The 15,989-nt window shown below is 42.8% G+C and overlaps 1 protein-coding gene across 1 annotated transcript; it reads right to left on the bottom strand.

Moving 5' to 3' along the window:
- Positions 1-7,030: 7,030 nt before the first annotated feature.
- adrb2a (adrenoceptor beta 2, surface a) lies at positions 7,031-12,035 on the bottom strand. The gene is made up of 2 exons (XM_078102345.1): positions 11,857-12,035; positions 7,031-11,624 (listed from the first exon to the last, which is right to left on the bottom strand). The coding sequence occupies exon 2, from the start codon at positions 11,622-11,624 to the stop codon at positions 10,368-10,370; it is 1,257 nt and encodes a 418-aa protein (XP_077958471.1). The 5' UTR covers positions 11,857-12,035; the 3' UTR covers positions 7,031-10,367.
- Between the last annotated feature and the right edge of the window lie 3,954 nt (positions 12,036-15,989).

The following is a 15,989-nucleotide window of genomic DNA, read 5'->3' as shown; positions in this document are numbered from 1 at the left end:
CTGTCCGGCCTTTTTGCCTTCAGTCTTTTCATCGACTCAGCGTTATACCTACAAGGGCAGCCATTACTGTCCGGTTTCTCAACCCGCCAAATTTTCTCTTCTTTTTGTACAGCCGTGTGAGTAGGGGAGGATGTGGTTTTACTCCTATGAGAGCCAGAGAAGGAAGCAGTGGGTTGGTTGGGACATAAACGCTGTAGCTTGAAAGCACCACAAGAGAGAGCCATTAGCTTGATGTTGGGCTTTGCCATGAAAAGAAAGTTGATTGGCCGTTGTTTCTCAATTTAGCCAGAGGTGGGCAGTGAAAGACAATCCATCCAGCAGTATACAGCCCGTATTTCATCCGCCGCTGCAACCTCTTTTAACAGGTAATAGAGACACGAGAAAAAAATCTACAACAATTTTTGCCATCTCACTGGCAATGGCAAGAATCCAAGGTGAGCACAATGGAAATGTGTTGCACACCGTCACATTTATTTACTTGGGTTGACTTAAAGTCCAACAATGTTGTGTATCCGTGCAGGATAGTTCCTTTACAACACTGAAAGCATTGTGGATTTGATCTTTTCCTGACAGTATGGGTTTGGAATACAGACAATATTTATAAATTTGATCATTAAGGTTTTGCCAAATAAAAAAACAATACCGTTCAAATTGTGGAATCAGTAGAAAATGTAAGAAAAGCACTGGAGTAACTGAGAAGAATTTGAGTGAGTTGAGGCAAGGAAAAACAAAAACTGTTAGGGATTATATCCCAAAACAATGACCCAAATTAGGAAATGTTTGTATACATGGCCTGCACGCTGAATACTTTTGAAGGCTTTTCCGTCCTTCCCTCAGAGGCACGAGTTCAAAACACGTCGGATTGTGCCAAAACAAGTACTGAATTGGTCTTTTCAAAGTAATCAAATATTCAGGAACCAATGTCACTGTAAAGCTGTTAATTAACAGCAGCAACAGAGAGTTTGGTTAGGTTGACCCTAAATCATTCCAGACAATCTGACCTCCAAAATGCCCATGAAGTCAAGTTTTTAGTGTCCAAAGTAGATGAAAGTAGATGAGGAAAGTAGATGATGATGGTGATGGTAAAAAAAGTTTATTATATATATATATATATATATATATAAATCATTTTCAAAACTGTGAGGCAATTGATTGCTTATTTAATGACATACTAGGAGGACTTCAGACTTCAGATCACAGTTAAAGCTCTTTTCCTATTTTTCAGACTTTCAATTCTGTTCTGGCTAATTTGTCTTCTTTTGACTGGGTGCAGTGGTGTGACCATGACTCAGAGGCAGGGCCAAAGTTCCCTAAAAGGACAACTTCTTGGCTGCACTGAAGGCTTGGTTGGCATGGAGTGCTCACTCTTCTGTTCTGACATCTGGTCATTTTTACAAACTAATGATGCAGAAACAAACTCAAAGTAGGTCTTAAATGGTTACAAACCCGAAAATTCAGAATGGATCATCAATTGCGTTTAGTGTTGCTGCTTGTACTCCAGAGTATTCTACTGACACCAATATATTAAGTTGTATTTGAATGTATGGTTGCAGTCCACAAACATTTTCTCACTACCTTTTTCCACTGTTTTTATTTTTCATTCGTCTTTTGGACATTTTGGTTCGCAGGTTTTGTTTTTTGGTTATTTTGTAAAAAAATGTAGGCAATGCTACTTAAACAATGGTTAACCGAAGAAAATCCTTCAGAGTCTAAACTAAATCAGACTACGTTTAAAACTAGTTGAACTGATCAATTCAGTTGATCTCAAAAAGAGTAATGAGTTCTCTTTAATGTTTGTTCACGAGTCCTTGGGATCTTTAAAGAAATTGGACGATGATCAGGGTCGAAGCTTTCATCCTCACTTTTAAAGGAATTTTGGCCATTCCAAGTTTTCTTTTTGTATAAAGAGGACATGAAAACCTGTCCGTCAGCAGGCGGAATCAGATTTTCCTGCATAGGAGGGGATTGTGCTTCAACTGAATAGCATTTACTGCATATGGTAGTTTGAATCCTAGAGCATGTTCCTATAAACGTTAGTGAGAATAGTTACACTTAGTCATTAGTTTAGAGCTTCATGGGTTTCCAATTGCTGTTGTTTCCTGAAAAGGATGTCTCAATCTGAAAACGGCTAAAACGTTTCTTGCGTTGACCCGTGATTCTCAGACCATAAAGAGGTTGCAACACGGATGGTTCTGGTTCACAACCCATTTTATTTTGAATTTCTTATGGTACAGTTCAGTGCTGACCGACTGCAAAGTCACGCTTCACTCTCCATCTGCTTCTCCGTCACTACTGAGAGAAACACACCCACACACACACACACACACACACACACACACACACAGAGCTGAGTTTGATTAGACCTCATCTCGGCACCGTTCCCTGAACAACCCACTCGTTGGTTCCCCCGGTGCAGATAACCCGCCCCACCACCACAGTGCCGTTTACGAGAAAAGAGCTTTGACTGTCAGAAGGAAGTCATCCGGATCCGACTGAAAAACGTACACGTACAAGTTTGAAACATTTATACAAATAGATGTGAAACACCTGAAAATATGTCTAAACATTTTATATCTTTGTAATCATATTCAAGAGATTTAGTTATAAAAGTATTAGTGTTCAACAATATATTGATACACAACCGTTTCATATGTGCATGCATGAGTGTTTCAGATAGATACATATAAATTAATTAGTTTGTGCAAGTGTGTCAGTAGTTAAGTCTCAAACGCTCCCCGATAGTTTTAAGTTAAATGCTGATGTCAAAGTTGATGGCTGCAGGAGAACCCGTAGACTGGCAGAGAAGATACTTTAACATTGGAATAAAAAAAGAAGAAGCTTAAAAAGGCAAGAGTCCAACAGACCTGCCGATTAAAGGAGATCAAAACTACATGCAACGAAGAAGACAAAATGAGAAAGGAACTGGTTGCTAAAGTGTAAATTACCAGGGGGAGGTGGGAACATATACGGTAGGTCTCAGTTCCCTGGGCTTCATCTTTTAGGATGCATCAGTCACGTCGGCCGTGACTCGGCTGTCCCGCGCCGTCGGCTCCTCTGAACGCAGCCCTCCAGCAGCCAATATGAAGGACACATCTGATCTATCCTTTGCACATCCCGTCATGCAGGCGGGACAACGAGGATCTCATTTAATCAGGACCCCACCCACCCCCCATACAGCCCCACTCACCCAGACTGTCCCCTCCTCACCTGAACCCCCCCGTGGGTCGATGTAATGCTTCTTATGAACATCAATGTTCATAACAAATACCTCAACGCAAGCAGGAAGCCCCCGTAGGCCGGACCGTCCCACTTCTGAGACCGTTGGGTTCAGCCTGTACGGTTGTTGGAGGACGCAGCTGAAGGCTGCTGGGGGATAAAAGGATGCAGCCCAACGAATTGGGACACAGCTCTGGGTGGGTACGAGGTCTGGTGTGTGCAGGGCTGACGAGGGACAGATGAAGCTTATCAGGGCAAAACAGACAACCAAAAGCAATGAGAAAACACTCAAAGGGCGGGAAATGAAGGGATCTGAAAAAGAGAGGAGAGTTGAGAAACAAAAAAACAGGACACGCACAAAACAATACAAAGACATATTGAGAGTTAAATGTCATCTGGATTGTTGGTTCAATGTCAGTACCATGAGAACAGCTCAGGACGCACAAAACCACTCACCCACACTTTTGTAACCTGCCCGGCCCTTCTGCATCAATGCAATGACAGCTGTTCCTCTGTTGTAAAGGATCAGGAGGAAGAGTGTTTGGTGAGTTTTGAGTAACTAGCAACTCGTCAGCAGGAGATTATCCATCCCCAGCACACCATTCGTAACCCATCTCTCAGTTTTCAATGACTGCGATGATTTACTGTTCTATATCTGTATATAAACAAGCAGCAAGTGATACCTAATTTAATAAATGCTTAGTGTTTACTATTGGCCCGAGATGTGTTCTGAATAACATTCAGATCTACCATTTCACATGCAGGGCTCCATTGTTGAATCAGCGTTTACTCTCGCTTACTTTTTTTGCCATCGAACATTAAACATAAGCCCATGACACCCCAGAAACGCACACTTGGACACACTTGTTGGCACGTCCCCATATCCATATCTTTTCGCAGCATAATATTATTTTAATAAACATTATTTCTTTGTTGAGGAGAGCTGGGGGAGATCGTTCTGATTTTGAAAGGGATGAAGGTGATTCCAGAGGAAGTTCCACTTTAGGTAGGACAATGCAAAAATGTGACTATCATTCCTTCCTGTGTTTATGTTTCTCTTCTCCGGTGAGATTTCCAGTTGCGTCAGCCTGCATTTCCTCAGACTGCTAAAATGTTTGTTAATTGTGACAGATTCAGAACACAATATACTGGAGTCCAATTGATTTCCTGGAAGCAAATTATGACTTATTTTGTCGGATAATTGAGCTACTAAGAGAAAGTATTTTTTTCACTGCACCCTGCTTGGCCTGTGACGTTTTGCCAATTCACTCAAATCCACAGAGAGACGTCCACCGCCAGCAGCAACACAAACAAAACAAAGAGGAAATCATGGCTGACACTTTAGATTAAGTCGAACAACACTCCCCACTGACAGTAAGCAGTAAACAAACACTTACTTGTAAACTAAAGCCAGAATGTGTTTAACATCAAAGAAAGCACAAACAGATGAACACAGTTTTTCCCATACTGTTAACATCTGTATTCCTGCCTCCGGGAGAGAAAAACATCATATTCGGGAGGCATTTTTACCCTTATTGTAATTTACTCATAAGTGTATATAAGCAGCAGACACAAAAAGGTGTGTAGCTATCAGAACCTTGGGATTAGAGGAATTCTGTAACGGCATTAGAACTGGTAAAAATCTGATTTAAAATGACAGTATTTCACATGAACTTTTCCCGACCTGTCCGCTTAACTGACAGAAACATGGTTGAAATGAATATTTTTAATGTCCAAATATGTTTGTGAGCTTTCTGATTGAAACTCGTAAGCTATGATGGTTTCCTTTGTTCCCTCTCTGACAACTCTTCATTGAATTACATGATGTACGGAGGAAACAGGGTGTGACGCAGAACCCCGTAAGGGATAATCCTGCGCTCAATGGTGACTAACAAACATGTTGGCAGAATATCATGTTAGAGAAGTATTGCATTTATTATTATATTATTATTATTATTATTTATTACATTTTCGTTGGCCTTGAAATCCGAGCCAAGCTCTTTTTTTTTTTTTTTTTCAAGTTCCTGTTTGCTTTCATAACCTCAGGTCGGGTGAACCCAATCTTTCAGATGTGGACAAGCTATGATTTGAGATGCGCCTTTGCACGCAGAGACATCCCCACGCTCTCAAATCCACACTCATGCCCATGCCAATGGGGCCCTTGGGAGCGAGCGGACTGTAGACTTTGTGGTGCCTTGGTTACTATACTCACGAAAGTGCCGGGGGACTTATTGATCCATCAGAGAACATTTTCACATGCAACATCTCCCACCCCAAACGCATCACTGCCATGATTGAAATATCTGAGAAAAAATGATCATCCTGCACCAAAACAAACTCTTGTTTCCGGAGAGTTTTCCCTCCACGGTGCTTAAAAAAAAAAAAAGACTCTAGTGAATTTAAAATATGTGAAAGTCTCCTTTTTATCTTGCTCTTAAGGATCTGAGTCATTGATGGCTGACATGTACAGGATTACCAAGCATGGACTGAACGGCTGTGTACAGTGTTGGCAAAATAAGGTGGTAGGATTTCTTCAAATTTCCTCTTCTGTACTGAAGACACGCTTGGCGTATCTCCAGATGCATGTCTGCACACTGTGGATTGTTCACAGCTCACGTCTAAGCACCCAAAAGACAAGCAATGTTTAACACAACTCAAAGTGAAACTGTAATGTGAGGCTGACGGGAGTCTTGACTTGTAAAGCATTGGAGGTCGGTGGGTGAATTTACTCTGAAGATGCTTGGGTGTGTAGTGAAATTGAAATGCAAGAGGATGAAACGAAAGATGAGTTGATGAATAGTTTTCTGACTGATTATAGAATCATAAGTAGGTTTAAAGTGTCACCCACCGTTGATGAAGACGTGCTGAGGGAAGATGCCCCTTTGATTGCAAAGACTCCGTCAAGACTTTATCATCACATGTTATCTAACTAACAAATTTCTTCTTTTTGCTGGAAGTATGTATAACTGATGCTAGTAGGTTTTCTATTGGAAATTCTGACTTTTTTTTGGTTAAAAACCCAATAAAAAGGATTGTTAGTATGGACACACGCGATATAAGTGATTAGGCTAAAACTGACCGGTCCCCAGTGGAAAGTCCCATTCCTCACCAGCCGATGGTCAATGCAAAGGGAAATAAGCTTGTGGGTGTAAGTATAGGAAAGGGAAAACTCACACTAACCCTTACAGCAGGTTGCAGTATCGTGTTCCGTTCTTGTCAGTGAATGTGTGAATATCAAACCAATTGTTGTCTGACCGATACCGTGACAGATAGGGATCAAGAGAGGACATATTCCACTGAATGACCCGTTGTGAAAGGTTATTGGTGTCTTTGTTATCATGCAAACATAATATATTAACAGATTTTTAACACCTGTTAGAATCAGTTAGTTTCTACATTACTAATTATAAAATTACTTTTCTTGTTTTTACCCTGCATGCAGCAGATGAAATTAAAAACCCTTTGTACTCTTAGTAAGTGTAAAATATTCAAACATTTGTATGACTATGTATCTCTGTTGAACTCCTCCCGTGGATCAGTGGGCTGGAATGAGTTTCTCTGTTACTTGGAGCATTGGGCACACTGACTGAATGTCTTTCAAAAGGAGAGTGGAAACATTTTCATGATATCCTGATCTCCTTCCTGTCCGTCATTCCATCTGGATCACATGCTGATGACTGGTTTTCCCAGACTGAAATAGACTTAACTGTTGTCAGGCTGCAAGCCCAATGCATTGACATGGCTCACACCTTATTCTTTTAAGGTCTTTAGTAGCGCGACACCATCAGTCATAGAGGACACATCCATGGGGACGGCACATGCAACATGGACATCATTTATTTCAATACAAACGTTACAATTGTGTTTTCATAAATACCACCGGACACCATATGTTGTAGCAGGCTCTGTACCTTCACAAACAGTGACAACAACATGTGCAAAAAAAAAGGGTTTGGAAACATTTAGTAAACATTCAGCCGAGTGACGACTCCTTTCAGTCCAACAAAACAACGTTCACATGTAATAGGTTTGTTTTTTTTAAATGCCGGCAAAAGCAACACACACACACACACATTCACTTTCATAGAGAGATCACATTCATGAATTGCTCAAGACAATCCACCTTCAACATCCGTGCTGCGACTCTGCACTTTCTCATGACTCTCGCTTTTTTAGTCACAAACCGGAAGGAGGACTTCCACAAAAACACAATGGCACAAGTGAACTCTTCAGGCAGCAATATTTACAGTTACACAAACTCAGACTTGGATTCAATTGTTCCGAAACAAATGTCTCAAGAAAGTGTCTTGAGTCAAGCTAAACGATCCTAAGCTAAACTGTGGGGAGCAGCGTACGTGGACTGCACAACAACAATGGACAAGTGAGGGTAACATTAGCATAAACCCACCTCAGCCTTGATCGCAATACAATATAGATACACATGACACGTTGTAATAAGTCTTCAACACTTGTCTTTAACCCAGGATCCACTTTAAAAATAACCTTTCATGTATGCAGAGCACGTACCAGTGGGTAACATGGGTGATCTGAGGCCAAATTAGTGAGAACTGAATGTTCATTGTGCGCATCGGTAGACGAACCATCCGCTGTACTTGGAATGTTTTAGTGTCAATCAAGGGTTCAAGACTGCGTATAACTTTGTTGTGTCCTCCAGACATGAATGACATTCCCTATTATACAGGCGTATTGATGCAACAGTAGCCATTAACAACTCTGAGACAGCTGAGGTGCAAGGAGAGGCCACTGCCAGGAGGGAGCAGTGTGGACGTACCGCTCACAACCTTTTCTTCTTGGACTTTGACAGATCACTCTGAAAGGAAGTGCCACCCCCCCCCCCCTCCGTGTCTACATACACATCGCCGTAATGAGACAAAGCAGACATGAAAAACCATCTTGTGCACATGCAATGTCCTTCCTCCAATGACAGACGTTTTCACTTTCTTTCTTTTTTTAATACAGCACTCATCAATTTAGTGTCAGAGCGTCAATTAAAAGAGTAAACACAGTTGTTGGTCTAGCAAAAGCGGTGGTCTTGAATCGCTATCCGTTTTGTGGATAGTTGTACAGTGAAAATGCTCTGGGGAAAAATACCAACCTGCGGAACATTTCTTATGACATTCAACCTCTGCATTTACTTTGCTGTAAATCCATGGAAAAGAAAAACAGCGAAAAAATATCAGCAGACGGGAAATCTTGTTTTTCACATGGCCTGACGGATCACAACATATTTACGTCTATTCCTAAAGCAAGTGACAACAGCATTGACTAAACCTACCAATACAGTACATATGAATTCCTCTGAGGGGACAAAGTTCACAGTTTTGACTTGAGTCAGATGACCAGAGGCAACGCTACATGCACTAAAACACAGGTCACAAACACCGATTTAGACTGACAGTGGTCTGTGCCCCCCCCCCCCCCTCGTCTTCTACAGCTGTCACATGTACATGCTGTCACTTTGATCAGGTCATGGGGAAACTCACAGAGGAGTGGGGCTTACACCTGCCACTTGGTGTGGAAAGAGTGGGTGAATTCACTAATTCAAGCCCCTGCACGTGAAGCGCTAATGTGCTCTTGTTATGTCTTCAAAACTCATGTTGCAGATTGGAAAGTGTATACTTTACGATCCACTAATCTATTTCAGTGTTCCCGAATTATCTGATTCTTCGGCTAAACGGTAAAGATAACGGACGTATTGGTTATTTATGCTGGGCTCAGCTGGATTGGCTAGACTTTGCACTATGCAGGCTGACTGAAACGGCACTGCCTGCATATAAATGTCAGACACATTTGCCAAAGATCCAGACACATGTTTAGAGTAAGGGAGACTCTGGGAAATGTCAGGGAGACAATGGTGCACTGCTCAGGACTTATTTTGTCATCTCAATTAATCGGCCTCTGAGTGGTCAAGACCAGTCTCTGGCCTGGATGGTGTTATCGCACGGCTAATTTGACGCAATGTTTATTATTGTGTGGTTTTGTACCCCGTGCCATGACTAAGGAAACAGCTTCTCTGGTTTCAGTAAACACGACATGCCGAAACAGAGTAAACACACAATTTAAGAAACAGCAGAAATAACTGTTGATTTCGCTACCGTCACTGAGGGTGAACAGGAAAGACTCATAGTCTGCCTTATGCTCATCTTATGGCTTTATCATGTGTCAAATACTGGTTTACATTTTCAGCAAGTTAACCACAAAGCCAGACATGACTGGTGGGTTGTGCAGTAGAAAACTGCGTTAAACACTGTGCATTTATATCTTTAACAGGTGCAAGCTTTAAAAGGTCAATACCAAGGATTAACCACATTAATGCCATCTGTTTAAGATATTATATATCTTAACAGCTCAAAATGGAATCTAGCTGTTACAACGTGTACAGACTTGCAGGTTTTTTAGGACGGACCCATGCGTTTACCGGCTTGCCTAAGTGCTATATGGAAAAACTTATCTGGTGCAATCTTCTTGCGAACACGAACAGCCAGGATGTAAAACATCGCTGAGCTGGGAATCGAGCGAGAGAAAGCAAGCACAAGTTTTTACACAGCTGTCCATCATCATTGTCCTTCACAATGAATGAAACGAAATAGCATAAAAAAAAAGAAAATGAAATTAAGCCATATTCAGATTTCGATAGATTGGAATGTATTTCTTCAAACAAAGCACAAAAGAGGCATCAGGTGTAAAGCTTCCATGCTGCTCAGCCGGCCATTCTCTGATGGAGAAATAACTCGCTATTTATGCCAAATTGTCCATTTTTTGTAATTAATCTATATATTCATACATAATACAAGTAAATAAACATCTGAGATACTGTACTTCCCTAGTGCAACTCTCGTGGACAAGTAGTCATGGTGAAATTCTCCGTTGAGAGACACATGTAAAAGAAGTGATGAGGTAGATGAAAGTTTAACATGGGAAATGTAACAAAAGTGATCAACCTGCAGGATTCATTCACTGAGTTGAAAGATAAATACTTTTCTCTGCTCCTCATGAATATTACAGTTTCCGTGAAGGAGTCTCTACCAGCCGGTTTGACTGGCCTTACCTTCATTTTTTCAAAAAGTTTACGGCAGCTTTGTAAACACGTTGTTTTTCTCCCTATTGACAGAAGTCTCGGGGCTCCCAGTTTACAGGACAGTCGTTACAGTCGACAGGCCTTTGTTGCAATTCCCATTGGGGTCCACTGCTCTGTCCGCAGTGCCGCAGCCCCCCGCTGTTTTACCCTGACACCCTTCGTTAGTCTCGCTGTCTTCCAAGCTACACTTACTCCTGCCTTGCGGCTCGCTCTGCCAGCTGTGCCTGTCGTCGGCGTATCCGTTCACTGGCCCCGGGTTGCTGAGGCGGTTCCTCTTCATGCAGAGGATTTCCTTGAAGGCATACCTGAACTCAGCACTCCGGCAGTAAATGAGCGGGTTGAAGGCAGAGTTTGCGTAGCCAATCCAGTTGAGTATCCTAAAGGCGAGGTCAATGCCCTCCACCTTCCATATGGCCACCACCACGTTTAGCAGGAAGAAGGGCAACCAGCAAAGGGTGAAGATCCCCATGATGATGCCCAGGGTCTTTAGGGCTTTGTGTTCCCGCAGGCAAAACCTGACCTTCTTGTTGCCACGCCCGTTGTTGGCCTCCAGAGATCTCAGGTTGCTGTTGTCGTTGTTTTGAAAACGTCCAACGCTTTGGTAAATTTTCTTCAGTTGCCGCTTGGCCTCCTGGAATACGCGGCTGTAGACAAAGACCATAATGACCAGAGGGAGGTAGAAGGAGATGATGGAAGAGGTGATGGCGTAAGCCATGTTGGTGTCAAACTCGCAGCATTTACTGTTCTCGTTGCAATCCATCGCTTCCTTATCATCCGATATCCACCACTTCATGTGGATGGGCAAAAAGGACGTCAAGGCGGCAATCACCCACACCAGCACGACCACAATGCGAGCCTTGCACTTGGTCAATATCGACTGGTACCGGAACGGAGAGGTGATGGCCAGATAACGGTCGATGGCGATGACACACAGGGTCTCGATGCTTGCAGTCACGCAGAGCACATCTGTTGCGGTCCAGAACTCACACCAGAAACTTCCAAAGTGCCAGGTCTTAAAGATGATGTAGCAGGCACCGAAGGGAACCACAATGAGGCCCATGACCAGGTCAGCACAAGCCAGGGAGGTGATGAAACAGTTGGTGACATTTTGGAGACGCTGGAAGCGAGCAATCGCTATGATGACCAGGATGTTGCCAAACACAATGACCAAGATGAGTATGGACATGACGATGCCCAGCAGGAACATGGTTACCTCACTGTAGCCCTCCTCATTCTTATCTGGGTCTGATGACGAGTTGGACATCCCCGCGCTCACGTTGAGGTACACTGGGAGGGTTGTACTTCCCATCTGAAGAAACCGTATGTAGAAAGGGTAAAAAATTCAACGTAAATGTAAAATCAGCAAGCACTGCAGAAAAGATCCAATGTGTCTGTTGTTGGTTGTAATTCTACACAGAAAAGGGGAAGAGAAATTAAAACCAACACCCCGGAACAAAAATCATTTCATCCTGCTTGCCTACAAGAAGAGCTTAAAAAACAACAACACGCTAAACAAGCCAAGCAAAAACAGAAGTACAAACCTCAACAGGTAGTCGTCTGGTTTCCTGCCTCCCACACAAAGTAGAAAAAACACCGTTCAGTGAGCTCCTTTACTGTCACATGTCTCTCTTTCTGCTGTCCGTTTTTCTTAATCTCCGTGTGCTTCACTCACTCACTCAGTCCCTCAGTGGAGCAGTGCTTTTTCTAATGTGTCTCCCAGCCTATTTGTCAGAGCCCTTATAGCGTGCAGTGGTGACATCATGGGCAGTGCTCAGCCAATCAGAAAGCCAGCCTGCAGAGGGTGCTGAGCGCTCCGAGAGTTTGAACACATTGTCCCTGCAGCCGCTGCATGAAGGTAAAGCTGCAAACACACAGACCTTTTCTGACTTTTTCCGAGTTCTGAAGTGTTAATGAGGCGAGGCTTTTCATAGGCATATTTTTCCAGAATGCAAACACTGAATTTAAAGTTGAGAGAAAACAAGTAATTCATCTGAACATTTCAAGCAATGACGTTTTACAGGTTTTGCCTGTTGGTCTGGATCACATCAAAACAGGAGGAGCTTTTGTCAACCCTTTGAAGAAGAAATTTGGATGTAAGTGGTCCAGCTGGCCTTGTTTAACCACTCAAGCGAATGCCCTATGATTTAATAGTAGGTTTGACTAATAATTTTGCTTTTTACTAGAAACCTTGGTGTGTTTTCTGCCATGATAATTTAACATAAAATGCAGACCAACTAGTCTGCAGATACGAGCGAAAGAATGCACTCATATAATGTTCTGCACTGTTCTATATTTTAAAACGCTACAGTTTGAGCCTCGGCCCTGCTTGTAGTGACTCGGCGTGATGCGTTTACACTGAATCAAGGGCGTGAACCCCCCCCCATCGACCGTAGCGTCCAGCAAACCCCCCCCCCAATGTCTAAACCATGGTTGCACCCTTGCACTGAATAATACAATGAATGTATGTGTACACATATACTTAAAAAGCTGTGTGTTTTTAAGAACTACTCTCTTAGTCATCACACCATACAACTGTACAACTACTACATAAAATAAAATAAGCATGTGACTATAGGAATCTTCACACAGAAATTGACATGTCTCTTCCCTGAAGGATAAACCCCTTTGAGCTTGAGTCAATGAGGTGCAAATGTCCCTGGTGCAGAGATGCTCACACTTTTACGGCTCGCGAGCTTCTTGCATGCAGTAAGCGCAAAACTACAACGAGCCTCTCATCTGTCAGAAGCGAGGGAACCGTCACAACCATTGCACACAGTCTTGGTCATTACCTTCCACGATGCACTGATTGGAGTCAGCCCGGGTTGCTTTTGAATTAAATTAAATGCCTCCGTTAGTAAGCAAGGATCGCTAATTAGCATTAGCTTTCCGTTAGCTCACGCGGTCGACTGCGCATGCGTGACGTGACATGATTTATTTGATCAATGCCAGGCGATCTACTGACACTGTCTTCGACCTGCTGGGCAACCCTGCCCTGGTGTGTTTCAGATCAACGTGAATGGTCTCTATTGAAGCAGCTAATATGACTTCAGTGACACCGATCCTTTCAAACCAACAGGACAAACCAAATGGCTATTATATTTCTATTTTGGAAAGTGTGAATCTGCCCGTTCGATTAATCATGACTGGTTTCCTCAGGCCGTCTTCCTGCATCCTGTCACTCCCAGGCCCGGCTAGGATCCTGTCCCCAGTCAGACACTGTACACCACTCTGCCAAGTCAAACACCATTAGAAAAAGTCTATCTCTCCTCAAACACCATCTTCCATTAGATTCACAGCTCTATCCTTCATAGAAGGTTGTGATGTGGACTAAAGGGCCAACCCCCCAACCCCCCACTGTATTTTTCCTGTAATCTGTAAGGAACAATACCTGGAGGCCTTGGTCCTCTAGGGAAAGCGGTGAGAAGCATAAGAGGAAATGAGAGCCTAAAAACTTTCTCTCCCTTGTTTTCTTCAATGTAAATTTGCTTTACTGGTGTTAGACTGGTATTAAACCCATATTCAGATTCTTGCTGAGGGCCCTATGAGTAGATTGATACCTTTTCTATTCAGCCACTCCAATCATCTGTAACGCTCAACAAGAAACTAAAGTCTTTAAAAAGCAAATGTAGAAAGCTTTGAAGACCAACAGAGTCAATTAAAGCGGTCTAGACAGTGCTGCCCCAGAGCCCTGTCAGTCATTACGGGTGAATAATGTAATTAGATATCAACACTGACGAATCAACTCTGACGTCCACCTGATGGTTCAATCAATACAGAAAGAACAAATATGATTATTTTAAGGTAACTTTGTTGATGCATTTACAAATCCATCCATCCGCAAACCGCTACAGGCAATTTGGCATCACCAATCAACCTGATCCCCAGAGCATGTCTTTGGACTGTGGGAGGAAGCCGGAGAACCCGGAGAGAACCCACACAGAGAACATGCAGACTCCACACTGAAATGTCACTGGGCGGAGTTGAGCCCAGGACCTTCGTTCTGTGAGGCAACAGTGCTAACCACCACACCACCGTGCCGCCATGCATTTACAAATATGTTTGCAAAATTCAAAGTGTGGATACACGTCTCTCTGTTGAAACCGCATGACAACACTCACACACACTGTCATGTGTGAATGCAGCAGCTCGACTGGTCTTCAACCTTCCGAAATTCTCCCACACTACTCCACTCCTCCGCTCTCTTCACTGGCTACCAGTGGCCGCCCGCATCCAGTTCAAAACATTGGTGCTCACGTACCATGCTGTGAATGGATCGGGTCCAGCTTACATCCAGGACATGGTCAAACCCTACATCCCAACCCGCACTCTCCGCTCTGCATCTGATAAACTACTCGTCCCTCCCTCACTGAGAGCAAAACACTCGACTAGGTCTCGACTCTTTGCTGTCCTTGCGCCGAAATGGTGGAACGAGCTCTCTGAAGACACCAGGACCGCAGAGAGCCTTCACATCTTCCGCCGTAAACTAAAGACACACCTCTTCAGACTCTACCTCGACTAAAGACTAACAAATTGTAGCACTTAAATTGTACTTGTAACGTCACTCATCTATAGCAAATTGTAAATTGGCTTATTTGAGGAAATTGCACTTTCTTGTTTCTTGTTCTCCTGAGTTTGTACCCTATGGTTGAATGCATTTATTGTACGTCGCTTTGGATAAAAGCGTCCGCTAAATGACATGTAATGTAATGTCATGTCATGTTTTCCTGTCGTTTGGTGACATTATATTATATTAATTTACATTCATTTCCTGGACATACCTCATTCCTAACCAACCTAATCCTAACCCTAATCCTGACCTTAAACCAAGCTCTGACTTTAAAATATAGGGATTTAAATTATGAGGAGTCTCTCAACGTCTGTTTGTAAACAGTTGTATGTCCCCAAAGTCATGAAAACATATGAGCATTTAGGCACACATTCTAATGTATTTTATTTCATTTTAACAAATACAGTTTAAAAAAGCTCAACCTTCATGCAATGCTTTAACCAATTAGTGCATGTTTCATACATCCTTATTTTCTCATAGATTTCTCATACAGGCGAGAGAAAGAAATGTAAACGTCATAACATTTGCTTCTAATTGAATGCGATAAGGAGAAAAGAAAATCGGTGCTGCTGATTGTTCAACCATGTCTGATCCATTCAGTCTGCGTTAGACTTAAGGAGTTGTTGTAGGGCCAATCGTGTTCTTTTTAAATTCGTTGGAACATGTCACCCTGAGATTAATCTGCCGTCTGAACCAATAATTAGTTCTGCAGTTGAGGTCCCTGGGGGGACTGCGTGTGAGGTCCACGCAAAAACAAATAAGCGACCAGCAAAGACCAAAACCTCTACACCGGTTGCACTTCCATGCGCCTTCAGACGGGCAGTGCGTTATTAATTCTGGTGAATAGCACCCAAGTTGGTGTTATGTGTCTTTGCAGAGAAACAGAAACTGTAGAGAAAAACTGTTTGTATATTTGGAATGGATCAGACCATATATAGACAAAGCCGTTACTGACCGGGAGTCATTGTTCACTCAGCTTGCCCCCGATAAAGTTCAGACGGAGGAAGAGGTTGTAAAAACACTTCACTGTACTATTCAACAACATTTGGGCTGTGGCTTCCAGACAGGCTTCAACATATACAAAAGATAAATTCAAAAACGAAGGGT

Source organism: Gasterosteus aculeatus, chromosome 4, assembly GCF_964276395.1.
Source record: "Gasterosteus aculeatus chromosome 4, fGasAcu3.hap1.1, whole genome shotgun sequence".
In the NCBI taxonomy this organism is placed as follows: domain Eukaryota; kingdom Metazoa; phylum Chordata; class Actinopteri; order Perciformes; family Gasterosteidae; genus Gasterosteus; species Gasterosteus aculeatus.
This window is presented reverse-complemented; position numbering and strand designations above follow the sequence as displayed.

Bases quoted from the DNA above. Each gene is read 5' to 3' on its own strand.
- adrb2a (XM_078102345.1), bottom strand. From the start codon at position 11,624: ATGGGAAGTACAACCCTCCCAGTGTACCTCAACGTGAGCGCGGGGATG.